This window comes from Myxocyprinus asiaticus, chromosome 27 (genome assembly GCF_019703515.2).
Source record: "Myxocyprinus asiaticus isolate MX2 ecotype Aquarium Trade chromosome 27, UBuf_Myxa_2, whole genome shotgun sequence".
NCBI lineage: Eukaryota > Metazoa > Chordata > Actinopteri > Cypriniformes > Catostomidae > Myxocyprinus > Myxocyprinus asiaticus.
In genome coordinates, this window is record NC_059370.1 from 15,676,323 (window position 1) to 15,690,179 (window position 13,857).

Below are 13,857 nucleotides of genomic sequence, written 5' to 3' on the forward strand. Positions count from 1 at the left end.
ATTAATAACTGCATCTAATTATCATTTATCAGAATTACTGACATCATATCATTAATAACTGCATCTAATTATCATTTACCAGAATTACTGATATGTCATATAATTAATAACTGCATTTAATTATCATTTATCAGAATTACTGACATCATATCATTAATAACTGCATCTAATTATCATTTATCAGAATTACTGACATATCATTAATAACTGCATCTAATTATCATTTATCAGAATTACTGATATGTCATATCAATAATAACTGCATCTAATTATCATTTATCAGAATTACTGACATGTCATATCATTAATAACTGCATCTAATTATCATTTACCAGATTTACTGACATGTCGTATCATTAATAACTGCATCTAATTATCATTTTTCAGAATTACTGACGTCATTAATAACTGCATCTAATTATCATTGATCAGAATTACTGATATGTCATATCATATAATAACTGCATCTAATTATCATTTGATCGAGAATTACTGATCACTAGTCATATCATTAATAACTGCATCTAATTATCATTTATCAGAATTACTGACATGTCATATCATTAATAACTGCATCTAATTATCATTTATCAGAATTACTGACGTCATATCATTAATAACTGCATCTAATTATCATTTACCAGAATTACTTGCGTCATATCATTAATAACTGCATCTAATTATCATTTACCAGATTTACTGACATGTCATATCATTAATAACTGCATCTAATTATCATTTATCAGAATTACTGACTGTCATATCATTAATAACTGCATCTAATTATCATTTACCAGAATTACTGACGTCATATCATCAACAACTGCATCTAATTATCATTTATCAGAATTACTGATTTGTCATATCAATAATAACTGCATCTAATTATAATTTATCAGAATTACTGACGTCATATCATTAATAACTGCATCTAATTATCATTTATCAGAATTACTGATATGTCATATAATTAATAACTGCATTTAATTATCATTTATCAGAATTACTGACATCATATCATTAATAACTGCATCTAATTATCATTTATCAGAATTACTGAGTCATATCATTAATAACTGCATCTAATTATCATTTATCAGAATTACTGACATATCATTAATAACTGCATCTAATTATCATTTATCAGAATTACTGATATGTCATATCATTAATAACTGCATCTAATTATCATTTACCAGAATTTCTGATTTGTCATATCAATAATAACTGCATCTAATTATCATTTATCAGAATTACTGACATGTCATATCATTAATAACTGCATCTAATTATCATTTACCAGAATTACTTGCGTCATATCATTAATAACTGCATCTAATTATCATTTACCAGATTTACTGACATGTCATATCATTAATAACTGCATCTAATTATCAGTTATCAGAATTACTGACGTCATTAATAACTGCATCTAATTATCAGTTATCAGAATTACTGACGTCATTAATAACTGCATCTAATTATCATTTATCAGAATTACTGACGTCATATCATTAATAACTGCATCTAATTATCATTTACCAGAATTTCTGATTTGTCATATCATTAATAACTGCATCTAATTATCATTTATCAGAATTACTGACATGTCATATCAATAATAACTGCATCTAATTATCATTTATCAGAATTACTGACATGTCATATCATTAATAACTGCATCTAATTATCATTTACCAGAATTACTGACGTCATATCATTAATAACTGCATCTAATTATCATTTATCAGAATTACTGATATGTCATATCAATAATAACTGCATCTAATTATCATTTATCAGAATTACTGACGTCATATCATTAATAACTGCATCTAATTATCATTTACCAGAATTACTGATATGTCATATAATTAATAACTGCATTTAATTATCATTTATCAGAATTACTGACATCATATCATTAATAACTGCATCTAATTATCATTTATCAGAATTACTGACATATCATTAATAACTGCATCTAATTATCATTTATCAGAATTACTGATATGTCATATCAATAATAACTGCATCTAATTATCATTTATCAGAATTACTGACATGTCATATCAATAATAACTGCATCTAATTATCATTTATCAGAATTACTGACGTCATATCATTAATAACTGCATCTAATTATCATTTATCAGATTTACTGACATGTCGTATCATTAATAACTGCATCTAATTATCATTTATCAGAATTACTGACATGTCATATCATTAATAACTGCATCTAATTATCATTTATCAGAATTACTGACATGTCATATCATTAATAACTGCATCTAATTATCATTTACCAGAATTACTGATATGTCATATCATTAATAACTGCATCTAATTATCATTTATCAGAATTACTGACAGTCATATCATTAATAACTGCATCTAATTATCATTTATCAGAATTACTGACATGTCATATCATTAATAACTGCATCTAATTATCATTTATCAGAATTACTGACAGTCATATCATTAATAACTGCATCTAATTATCATTTACCAGAATTACTGATATGTCATATCAATTAATAACTGCATCTAATTATCATTTATCAGAATTACTGACATGTCATATCATTAATAACTGCATCTAATTATCATTTATCAGAATTACTGACATGTCATATCATTAATAACTGCATCTAATTATCATTTATCAGAATTACTGACATGTCATATCATTAATAACTGCATCTAATTATCATTTATCAGAATTACTGACATGTCATATCATTAATAACTGCATCTAATTATCATTTATCAGAATTACTGACATGTCATATCATTAATAACTGCATCTAATTATCATTTATCAGAATTACTGACATGTCATATCATTAATAACTGCATCTAATTATCATTTATCAGAATTACTGACATGTCATATCATTAATAACTGCATCTAATTATCATTTATCAGAATTACTGACATGTCATATCATTAATAACTGCATCTAATTATCATTTATCAGAATTACTGACATGTCATATCATTAATAACTGCATCTAATTATCATTTATCAGAATTACTGATATGTCATATCATTAATAACTGCATCTAATTATCATTTATCAGAATTACTGACATCATATCATTAATAACTGCATCTAATTATCATTTATCAGAATTACTGACATATCATTAATAACTGCATCTAATTATCATTTATCAGAATTACTGATATGTCATATCAATAATAACTGCATCTAATTATCATTTATCAGAATTACTGACATGTCATATCATTAATAACTGCATCTAATTATCATTTATCAGAATTACTGACATGTCATATCATTAATAACTGCATCTAATTATCATTTATCAGAATTACTGACATGTCATATCATTAATAACTGCATCTAATTATCATTTATCAGAATTACTGACATGTCATATCATTAATAACTCCATCTAATTATCATTTACCAGAATTACTGATTTGTCATATCAATAATAACTGCATCTAATTATCATTTATCAGAATTACTGACGTCATATCATTAATAACTGCATCTAATTATCATTTATCAGAATTACTGACATGTCATATCATTAATAACTGCATCTAATTATCATTTATCAGAATTACTGACATGTCATATCATTAATAACTGCATCTAATTATCATTTATCAGAATTACTGACAGTCATATCATTAATAACTGCATCTAATTATCATTTATCGGAATTACTGACATGTCATATCAATAATAACTGCATCTAATTATCATTTATCAGAATTACTGACGTCATATCATTAATAACTGCATCTAATTATCATTTATCAGATTTACTGACATGTCGTATCATTAATAACTGCATCTAATTATCATTTATCAGAATTACTGACGTAATATCATTAATAACTGCATCTAATTATCATTTACCAGAATTTCTGATTTTTCATATCATTAATAACTGCATCTAATTATCATTTATCAGAATTACTGACATGTCATATCAATAATAACTGCATCTAATTATCATTTATCAGAATTACTGACGTCATATCATTAATAACTGCATCTAATTATCATTTACCAGAATTACTGACGTCATATCATCAACAACTGCATCTAATTATCATTTATCAGAATTACTGATTTGTCATATCAATAATAACTGCATCTAATTATAATTTATCAGAATTACTGACGTCATATCATTAATAACTGCATCTAATTATCATTTATCAGAATTACTGATATGTCATATAATTAATAACTGCATTTAATTATCATTTATCAGAATTACTGACATCATATCATTAATAACTGCATCTAATTATCATTTATCAGAATTACTGACATATCATTAATAACTGCATCTAATTATCATTTATCAGAATTACTGATATGTCATATCAATAATAACTGCATCTAATTATCATTTATCAGAATTACTGACATGTCATATCATTAATAACTGCATCTAATTATCATTTACCAGATTTACTGACATGTCGTATCATTAATAACTGCATCTAATTATCATTTTTCAGAATTACTGACATCATTAATAACTGCATCTAATTATCATTGATCAGAATTACTGATATGTCATATCAATAATAACTGCATCTAATTATCATTTATCAGAATTACTGACATGTCATATCATTAATAACTCCATCTAATTATCATTTACCAGAATTTCTGATTTGTCATATCAATAATAACTGCATCTAATTATCATTTATCAGAATTACTGACGTCATATCATTAATAACTGCATCTAATTATCATTTATCAGATTTACTGACATGTCGTATCATTAATAACTGCATCTAATTATCATTTATCAGAATTACTGACGTCATATCATTAATAACTGCATCTAATTATCATTTACCAGAATTACTTGCGTCATATCATTAATAACTGCATCTAATTATCATTTACCAGATTTACTGACATGTCATATCATTAATAACTGCATCTAATTATCATTTATCAGAATTACTGACATGTCATATCATTAATTACTGCATCTAATTATCATTTATCAGAATTACTGACATGTCATATCATTAATAACTGCATCTAATTATCATTTACCAGAATTACTAACGTCATATCATTAATAACTGCATCTAATTATCATTTATCAGAATTACTGACGTCATATCATTAATAAATACATCTAATTATCATTTATCAGAATTACTGATATGGCATATCATTACTAACTGCATCTAATTATCATTTATCAGAATTACTGACATGTCATATCATTAATAACTGCATCTAATTATCATTTACCAGAATTTCTGATTTGTCATATCAATAATAACTGCATCTAATTATCATTTATCAGAATTACTGACATGTCATATCATTAATAACTGCATCTAATTATCATTTACCAGAATTACTTGCGTCATATCATTAATAACTGCATCTAATTATCATTTACCAGATTTACTGACATGTCGTATCATTAATAACTGCATCTAATTATCAGTTATCAGAATTACTGACGTCATTAATAACTGCATCTAATTATCAGTTATCAGAATTACTGACGTCATTAATAACTGCATCTAATTATCATTTATCAGAATTACTGACGTAATATCATTAATAACTGCATCTAATTATCATTTACCAGAATTTCTGATTTTTCATATCATTAATAACTGCATCTAATTATCATTTATCAGAATTACTGACATGTCATATCAATAATAACTGCATCTAATTATCATTTATCAGAATTACTGACGTCATATCATTAATAACTGCATCTAATTATCATTTACCAGAATTACTGACGTCATATCATCAACAACTGCATCTAATTATCATTTATCAGAATTACTGATTTGTCATATCAATAATAACTGCATCTAATTATAATTTATCAGAATTACTGACGTCATATCATTAATAACTGCATCTAATTATCATTTATCAGAATTACTGATATGTCATATAATTAATAACTGCATTTAATTATCATTTATCAGAATTACTGACATCATATCATTAATAACTGCATCTAATTATCATTTATCAGAATTACTGACATATCATTAATAACTGCATCTAATTATCATTTATCAGAATTACTGATATGTCATATCAATAATAACTGCATCTAATTATCATTTATCAGAATTACTGACATGTCATATCATTAATAACTGCATCTAATTATCATTTACCAGATTTACTGACATGTCGTATCATTAATAACTGCATCTAATTATCATTTTTCAGAATTACTGACATCATTAATAACTGCATCTAATTATCATTGATCAGAATTACTGATATGTCATATCAATAATAACTGCATCTAATTATCATTTATCAGAATTACTGACATGTCATATCATTAATAACTCCATCTAATTATCATTTACCAGAATTTCTGATTTGTCATATCAATAATAACTGCATCTAATTATCATTTATCAGAATTACTGACGTCATATCATTAATAACTGCATCTAATTATCATTTATCAGATTTACTGACATGTCGTATCATTAATAACTGCATCTAATTATCATTTATCAGAATTACTGACATCATATCATTAATAACTGCATCTAATTATCATTTACCAGAATTACTGATATGTCATATAATTAATAACTGCATTTAATTATCATTTATCAGAATTACTGACATCATATCATTAATAACTGCATCTAATTATCATTTATCAGAATTACTGACATATCATTAATAACTGCATCTAATTATCATTTATCAGAATTACTGATATGTCATATCAATAATAACTGCATCTAATTATCATTTATCAGAATTACTGACATGTCATATCATTAATAACTGCATCTAATTATCATTTACCAGATTTACTGACATGTCGTATCATTAATAACTGCATCTAATTATCATTTTTCAGAATTACTGACGTCATTAATAACTGCATCTAATTATCATTGATCAGAATTACTGATATGTCATATCAATAATAACTGCATCTAATTATCATTTATCAGAATTACTGACATGTCATATCATTAATAACTCCATCTAATTATCATTTACCAGAATTTCTGATTTGTCATATCAATAATAACTGCATCTAATTATCATTTATCAGAATTACTGACGTCATATCATTAATAACTGCATCTAATTATCATTTATCAGATTTACTGACATGTCGTATCATTAATAACTGCATCTAATTATCATTTATCAGAATTACTGACGTCATATCATTAATAACTGCATCTAATTATCATTTACCAGAATTACTTGCGTCATATCATTAATAACTGCATCTAATTATCATTTACCAGATTTACTGACATGTCATATCATTAATAACTGCATCTAATTATCATTCATCAGAATTACTGACATGTCATATCATTAATAACTGCATCTAATTATCATTTACCAGAATTACTGACGTCATATCATCAACAACTGCATCTAATTATCATTTATCAGAATTACTGATTTGTCATATCAATAATAACTGCATCTAATTATAATTTATCAGAATTACTGACGTCATATCATTAATAACTGCATCTAATTATCATTTATCAGAATTACTGATATGTCATATAATTAATAACTGCATTTAATTATCATTTATCAGAATTACTGACATCATATCATTAATAACTGCATCTAATTATCATTTATCAGAATTACTGACATATCATTAATAACTGCATCTAATTATCATTTATCAGAATTACTGATATGTCATATCAATAATAACTGCATCTAATTATCATTTATCAGAATTACTGACATGTCATATCATTAATAACTGCATCTAATTATCATTTACCAGATTTACTGACATGTCGTATCATTAATAACTGCATCTAATTATCATTTTTCAGAATTACTGACGTCATTAATAACTGCATCTAATTATCATTGATCAGAATTACTGATATGTCATAGCAATAATAACTGCATCTAATTATCATTTATCAGAATTACTGACATGTCATATCATTAATAACTCCATCTAATTATCATTTACCAGAATTTCTGATTTGTCATATCAATAATAACTGCATCTAATTATCATTTATCAGAATTACTGACGTCATATCATTAATAAATACATCTAATTATCATTTATCAGAATTACTGATATGGCATATAATTAATAACTGCATCTAATTATCATTTATCAGATTTACTGACATGTCGTATCATTAATAACTGCATCTAATTATCATTTATCAGAATTACTGACATGTCATATCATTAATAACTGCATCTAATTATCATTTATCAGAATTACTGACGTCATATCATTAATAACTGCATCTAATTATCATTTACCAGAATTACTGACATGTCATATCATTAATAACTGCATCTAATTATCATTTACCAGAATTTCTGACATGTCATATCATAAATAACTTAATCTAATTATAATTTATTAGAATTACTAACATCATATCAATAATAACTACATCTAATTATTTATCAGAATTACTGACATGTCATATCATTAATAACTGCATCTAATTATCATTTATCAGAATTACTGACATATCATATCATTAATAACTGCATCTAATTATCATTTACCAGAATTATTGACATGTCATATCATTAATAACTGCATCTAATTATCATTTATCAGAATTACTGACGTAATATCATTAATAACTGCATCTAATTATAATTTATCAGAATTACTGACATGTCATATCATTAATTACTGCATCTAATTATCATTTATCAGAATTACTGACATGTCATATCATTAATAACTGCATCTAATTATCATTTACCAGAATTACTAACGTCATATCATTAATAACTGCATCTAATTATCATTTATCAGAATTACTGACGTCATATCATTAATAAATACATCTAATTATCATTTATCAGAATTACTGATATGGCATATCATTAATAACTGCATCTAATTATCATTTATCAGAATTACTGACATGTCATATCATTAATAACTGCATCTAATTATCATTTACCAGAATTTCTGATTTGTCATATCAATAATAACTGCATCTAATTATCATTTATCAGAATTACTGATATGTCATATCAATAATAACTGCATCTAATTATCATTTATCAGAATTACTGACATGTCATATCATTAATAACTGCATCTAATTATCATTTACCAGATTTACTGACATGTCGTATCATTAATAACTGCATCTAATTATCATTTTTCAGAATTACTGACATCATTAATAACTGCATCTAATTATCATTGATCAGAATTACTGATATGTCATATCAATAATAACTGCATCTAATTATCATTTATCAGAATTACTGACATGTCATATCATTAATAACTCCATCTAATTATCATTTACCAGAATTTCTGATTTGTCATATCAATAATAACTGCATCTAATTATCATTTATCAGAATTACTGACGTCATATCATTAATAACTGCATCTAATTATCATTTATCAGATTTACTGACATGTCGTATCATTAATAACTGCATCTAATTATCATTTATCAGAATTACTGACATCATATCATTAATAACTGCATCTAATTATCATTTACCAGAATTACTGATATGTCATATAATTAATAACTGCATTTAATTATCATTTATCAGAATTACTGACATCATATCATTAATAACTGCATCTAATTATCATTTATCAGAATTACTGACATATCATTAATAACTGCATCTAATTATCATTTATCAGAATTACTGATATGTCATATCAATAATAACTGCATCTAATTATCATTTATCAGAATTACTGACATGTCATATCATTAATAACTGCATCTAATTATCATTTACCAGATTTACTGACATGTCGATCATTAATAACTGCATCTAATTATCATTTTTCAGAATTACTGACGTCATTAATAACTGCATCTAATTATCATTGATCAGAATTACTGATATGTCATATCAATAATAACTGCATCTAATTATCATTTATCAGAATTACTGACATGTCATATCATTAATAACTCCATCTAATTATCATTTACCAGAATTTCTGATTTGTCATATCAATAATAACTGCATCTAATTATCATTTATCAGAATTACTGACGTCATATCATTAATAACTGCATCTAATTATCATTTATCAGATTTACTGACATGTCGTATCATTAATAACTGCATCTAATTATCATTTATCAGAATTACTGACGTCATATCATTAATAACTGCATCTAATTATCATTTACCAGAATTACTTGCGTCATATCATTAATAACTGCATCTAATTATCATTTACCAGATTTACTGACATATCATATCATTAATAACTGCATCTAATTATCATTCATCAGAATTACTGACATGTCATATCATTAATAACTGCATCTAATTATCATTTACCAGAATTACTGACGTCATATCATCAACAACTGCATCTAATTATCATTTATCAGAATTACTGATTTGTCATATCAATAATAACTGCATCTAATTATAATTTATCAGAATTACTGACGTCATATCATTAATAACTGCATCTAATTATCATTTATCAGAATTACTGATATGTCATATAATTAATAACTGCATTTAATTATCATTTATCAGAATTACTGACATCATATCATTAATAACTGCATCTAATTATCATTTATCAGAATTACTGACATATCATTAATAACTGCATCTAATTATCATTTATCAGAATTACTGATATGTCATATCAATAATAACTGCATCTAATTATCATTTATCAGAATTACTGACATGTCATATCATTAATAACTGCATCTAATTATCATTTACCAGATTTACTGACATGTCGTATCATTAATAACTGCATCTAATTATAATTTTTCAGAATTACTGACGTCATTAATAACTGCATCTAATTATCATTGATCAGAATTACTGATGTCATAGCAATAATAACTGCATCTAATTATCATTTATCAGAATTACTGACATGTCATATCATTAATAACTCCATCTAATTATCATTTACCAGAATTTCTGATTTGTCATATCAATAATAACTGCATCTAATTATCATTTATCAGAATTACTGACGTCATATCATTAATAAATACATCTAATTATCATTTATCAGAATTACTGATATGGCATATAATTAATAACTGCATCTAATTATCATTTATCAGATTTACTGACATGTCGTATCATTAATAACTGCATCTAATTATCATTTATCAGAATTACTGACATGTCATATCATTGATAACTGCATCTAATTATCATTTATCAGAATTACTGACGTCATATCATTAATAACTGCATCTAATTATCATTTACCAGAATTACTGACATGTCATATCATTAATAACTGCATCTAATTATCATTTACCAGAATTACTGACATGTCATATCATAAATAACTTAATCTAATTATAATTTATTAGAATTACTGACATCATATCAATAATAACTACATCTAATTATTTATCAGAATTACTGACATGTCATATCATTAATAACTGCATCTAATTATCATTTATCAGAATTACTGACATATCATATCATTAATAACTGCATCTAATTATCATTTACCAGAATTATTGACATGTCATATCATTAATAACTGCATCTAATTATCATTTATCAGAATTACTGACGTAATATCATTAATAACTGCATCTAATTATAATTTATCAGAATTACTGACATGTCATATCATTAATTACTGCATCTAATTATCATTTATCAGAATTACTGACATGTCATATCATTAATAACTGCATCTAATTATCATTTACCAGAATTACTAACGTCATATCATTAATAACTGCATCTAATTATCATTTATCAGAATTACTGACGTCATATCATTAATAAATACATCTAATTATCATTTATCAGAATTACTGATATGGCATATCATTAATAACTGCATCTAATTATCATTTATCAGAATTACTGACATGTCATATCATTAATAACTGCATCTAATTATCATTTACCAGAATTTCTGATTTGTCATATCAATAATAACTGCATCTAATTATCATTTATCAGAATTACTGACATGTCATATCATTAATAACTGCATCTAATTATCATTTACCAGAATTACTTGCGTCATATCATTAATAACTGCATCTAATTATCATTTATCAGAATTACTGACATGTCATATCAATAATAACTGCATCTAATTATCATTTATCAGAATTACTGACATGTCATATCATTAATAACTGCATCTAATTATCATTTATCAGAATTACTGACATGTCATATCAATAATAACTGCATCTAATTATCATTTATCAGAATTACTGACGTCATTAATAACTGCATCTAATTATCAGTTATCAGAATTACTGACGTCATTAATAACTGCATCTAATTATCATTTATCAGAATTACTGACGTAATATCATTAATAACTGCATCTAATTATCATTTACCAGAATTTCTGATTTTTCATATCATTAATAACTGCATCTAATTATCATTTATCAGAATTACTGACGTCATATCATTAATAACTGCATCTAATTATCATTTATCAGAATTACTGACATGTCATATCATTAATAACTGCATCTAATTATCATTTATCAGAATTACTGATATGTCGTATCATTAATAACTGCATCTATTTATCATTTATCAGAATTACTGACATGTCGTATCATTAATAACTGCATCTAATTATCATTTATCAGAATTACTGATATGTCGTTTCAGTTACTGTATCTGATAATTTGCCAAGTTTAATGTGTGCTTAAGAAACTTAAGATTTGTTTCATAATTTAGATCTCTAGAAAGACAACAAACATCATGATAGCAAAACATTTTATTGTCTAAAAGCTTTATTAGTGGCTTGGTTTATTTCACTAATTCTGTTGATAACATAATCAGGAAATTTTAACCTTTTCAAATCTTTTCAAATACCTTTGATTACACTGCTGATTTTTTACTTCTTTGCTGTATATAGTTGAGTAATAACTTCACTTGTATTCACTTTTGTTCCAGACAACGGGCGAGCCAGTGTCCGTCTTTGTGTACGAGGTGTCCCAGGGAACAGAGGAGCAGACACAGCTGGCTAAAGCTGCTTTCAAACGCACAAAAACACTTAGACATCCCAACATTTTGTCTTACGTTGACGGGTTGGAGGTAAGGACCCGTGTCCTATGAAACGAATTTGTTTATTGGCGTGATGGTGAATCAGAAAGATACACTATATTGCCAAAAGTATTCGCTCATCTGCCTTTAGACGCATATGAACTTAAGTGACATCCCATTCTTAATCCATAGGGTTTAATATGACGTCGGCCCACCCTTTGCAGCTATAACAGCTTCAGCTCTTCTGGGAAGGCTTTCCACAAGGTTTAGGAGTGTGTTTATGGGAATTTGTGACCATTCTTCCAGAAGCGCATTTGTGAGGTCAGACACTGATGTTGGACGAGAAGGCCTGGCTCGCAGTCTTCGCTCTAATTCATCCCAAAGGTGCTCTATCCGGTTGAGGTCAGGACTCTGTGCAGGCCAGTCAAGTTCTTCCACACCAAACTCGCTCATCCATGTCTTTATGGACCTTGCTTTGTGCACTGGTGCGCAGTCATGTTGGAACAGGAAGGGGCCATCCCCAAACTGTTCCCACAAAGTTGGGAGCATGGAATTGTCCAAAATCTCTTGGTATGCTGAAGCATTCAGAGTTCCTTTCACTGGAACTAAGGGGCCAAGCCCAGCTCCTGAAAAACAACCCCACACCATAATCCCCCCTCCACCAAACTTCACAGTTGGCACAATGCAGTCAGACAAGTACCGTTCTCCTGGCAACCGCCAAACCCAGACTTGTCCATCAGATTGCCAGATGGAGAAGCGTGATTCGTCACTCCAGAGAACGCGTCTCCACTGCTCTAGTGTCCAGTGGCGGCGTGC

The 13,857-nt window shown here is 26.7% G+C and overlaps 1 protein-coding gene across 3 annotated transcripts in view; it reads left to right on the top strand.

The window, feature by feature from the left end:
- Nucleotides 1-13,857, top strand: part of LOC127418406 (N-terminal kinase-like protein) — a 46,760-nt gene that overhangs the window by 13,382 nt on the left and 19,521 nt on the right. For all 3 annotated transcript variants that reach the window (XR_007893423.1, XM_051659058.1, XM_051659059.1), the window contains exon 2: nt 12,952-13,092. Coding sequence is in view for 2 of the 3 variants with exons in the window: in XM_051659058.1 (XP_051515018.1) it covers nt 12,952-13,092 (141 nt within the window). In the remaining variant the exon portion in view is untranslated. The remainder of the gene's footprint in view (nt 1-12,951; nt 13,093-13,857) is intronic.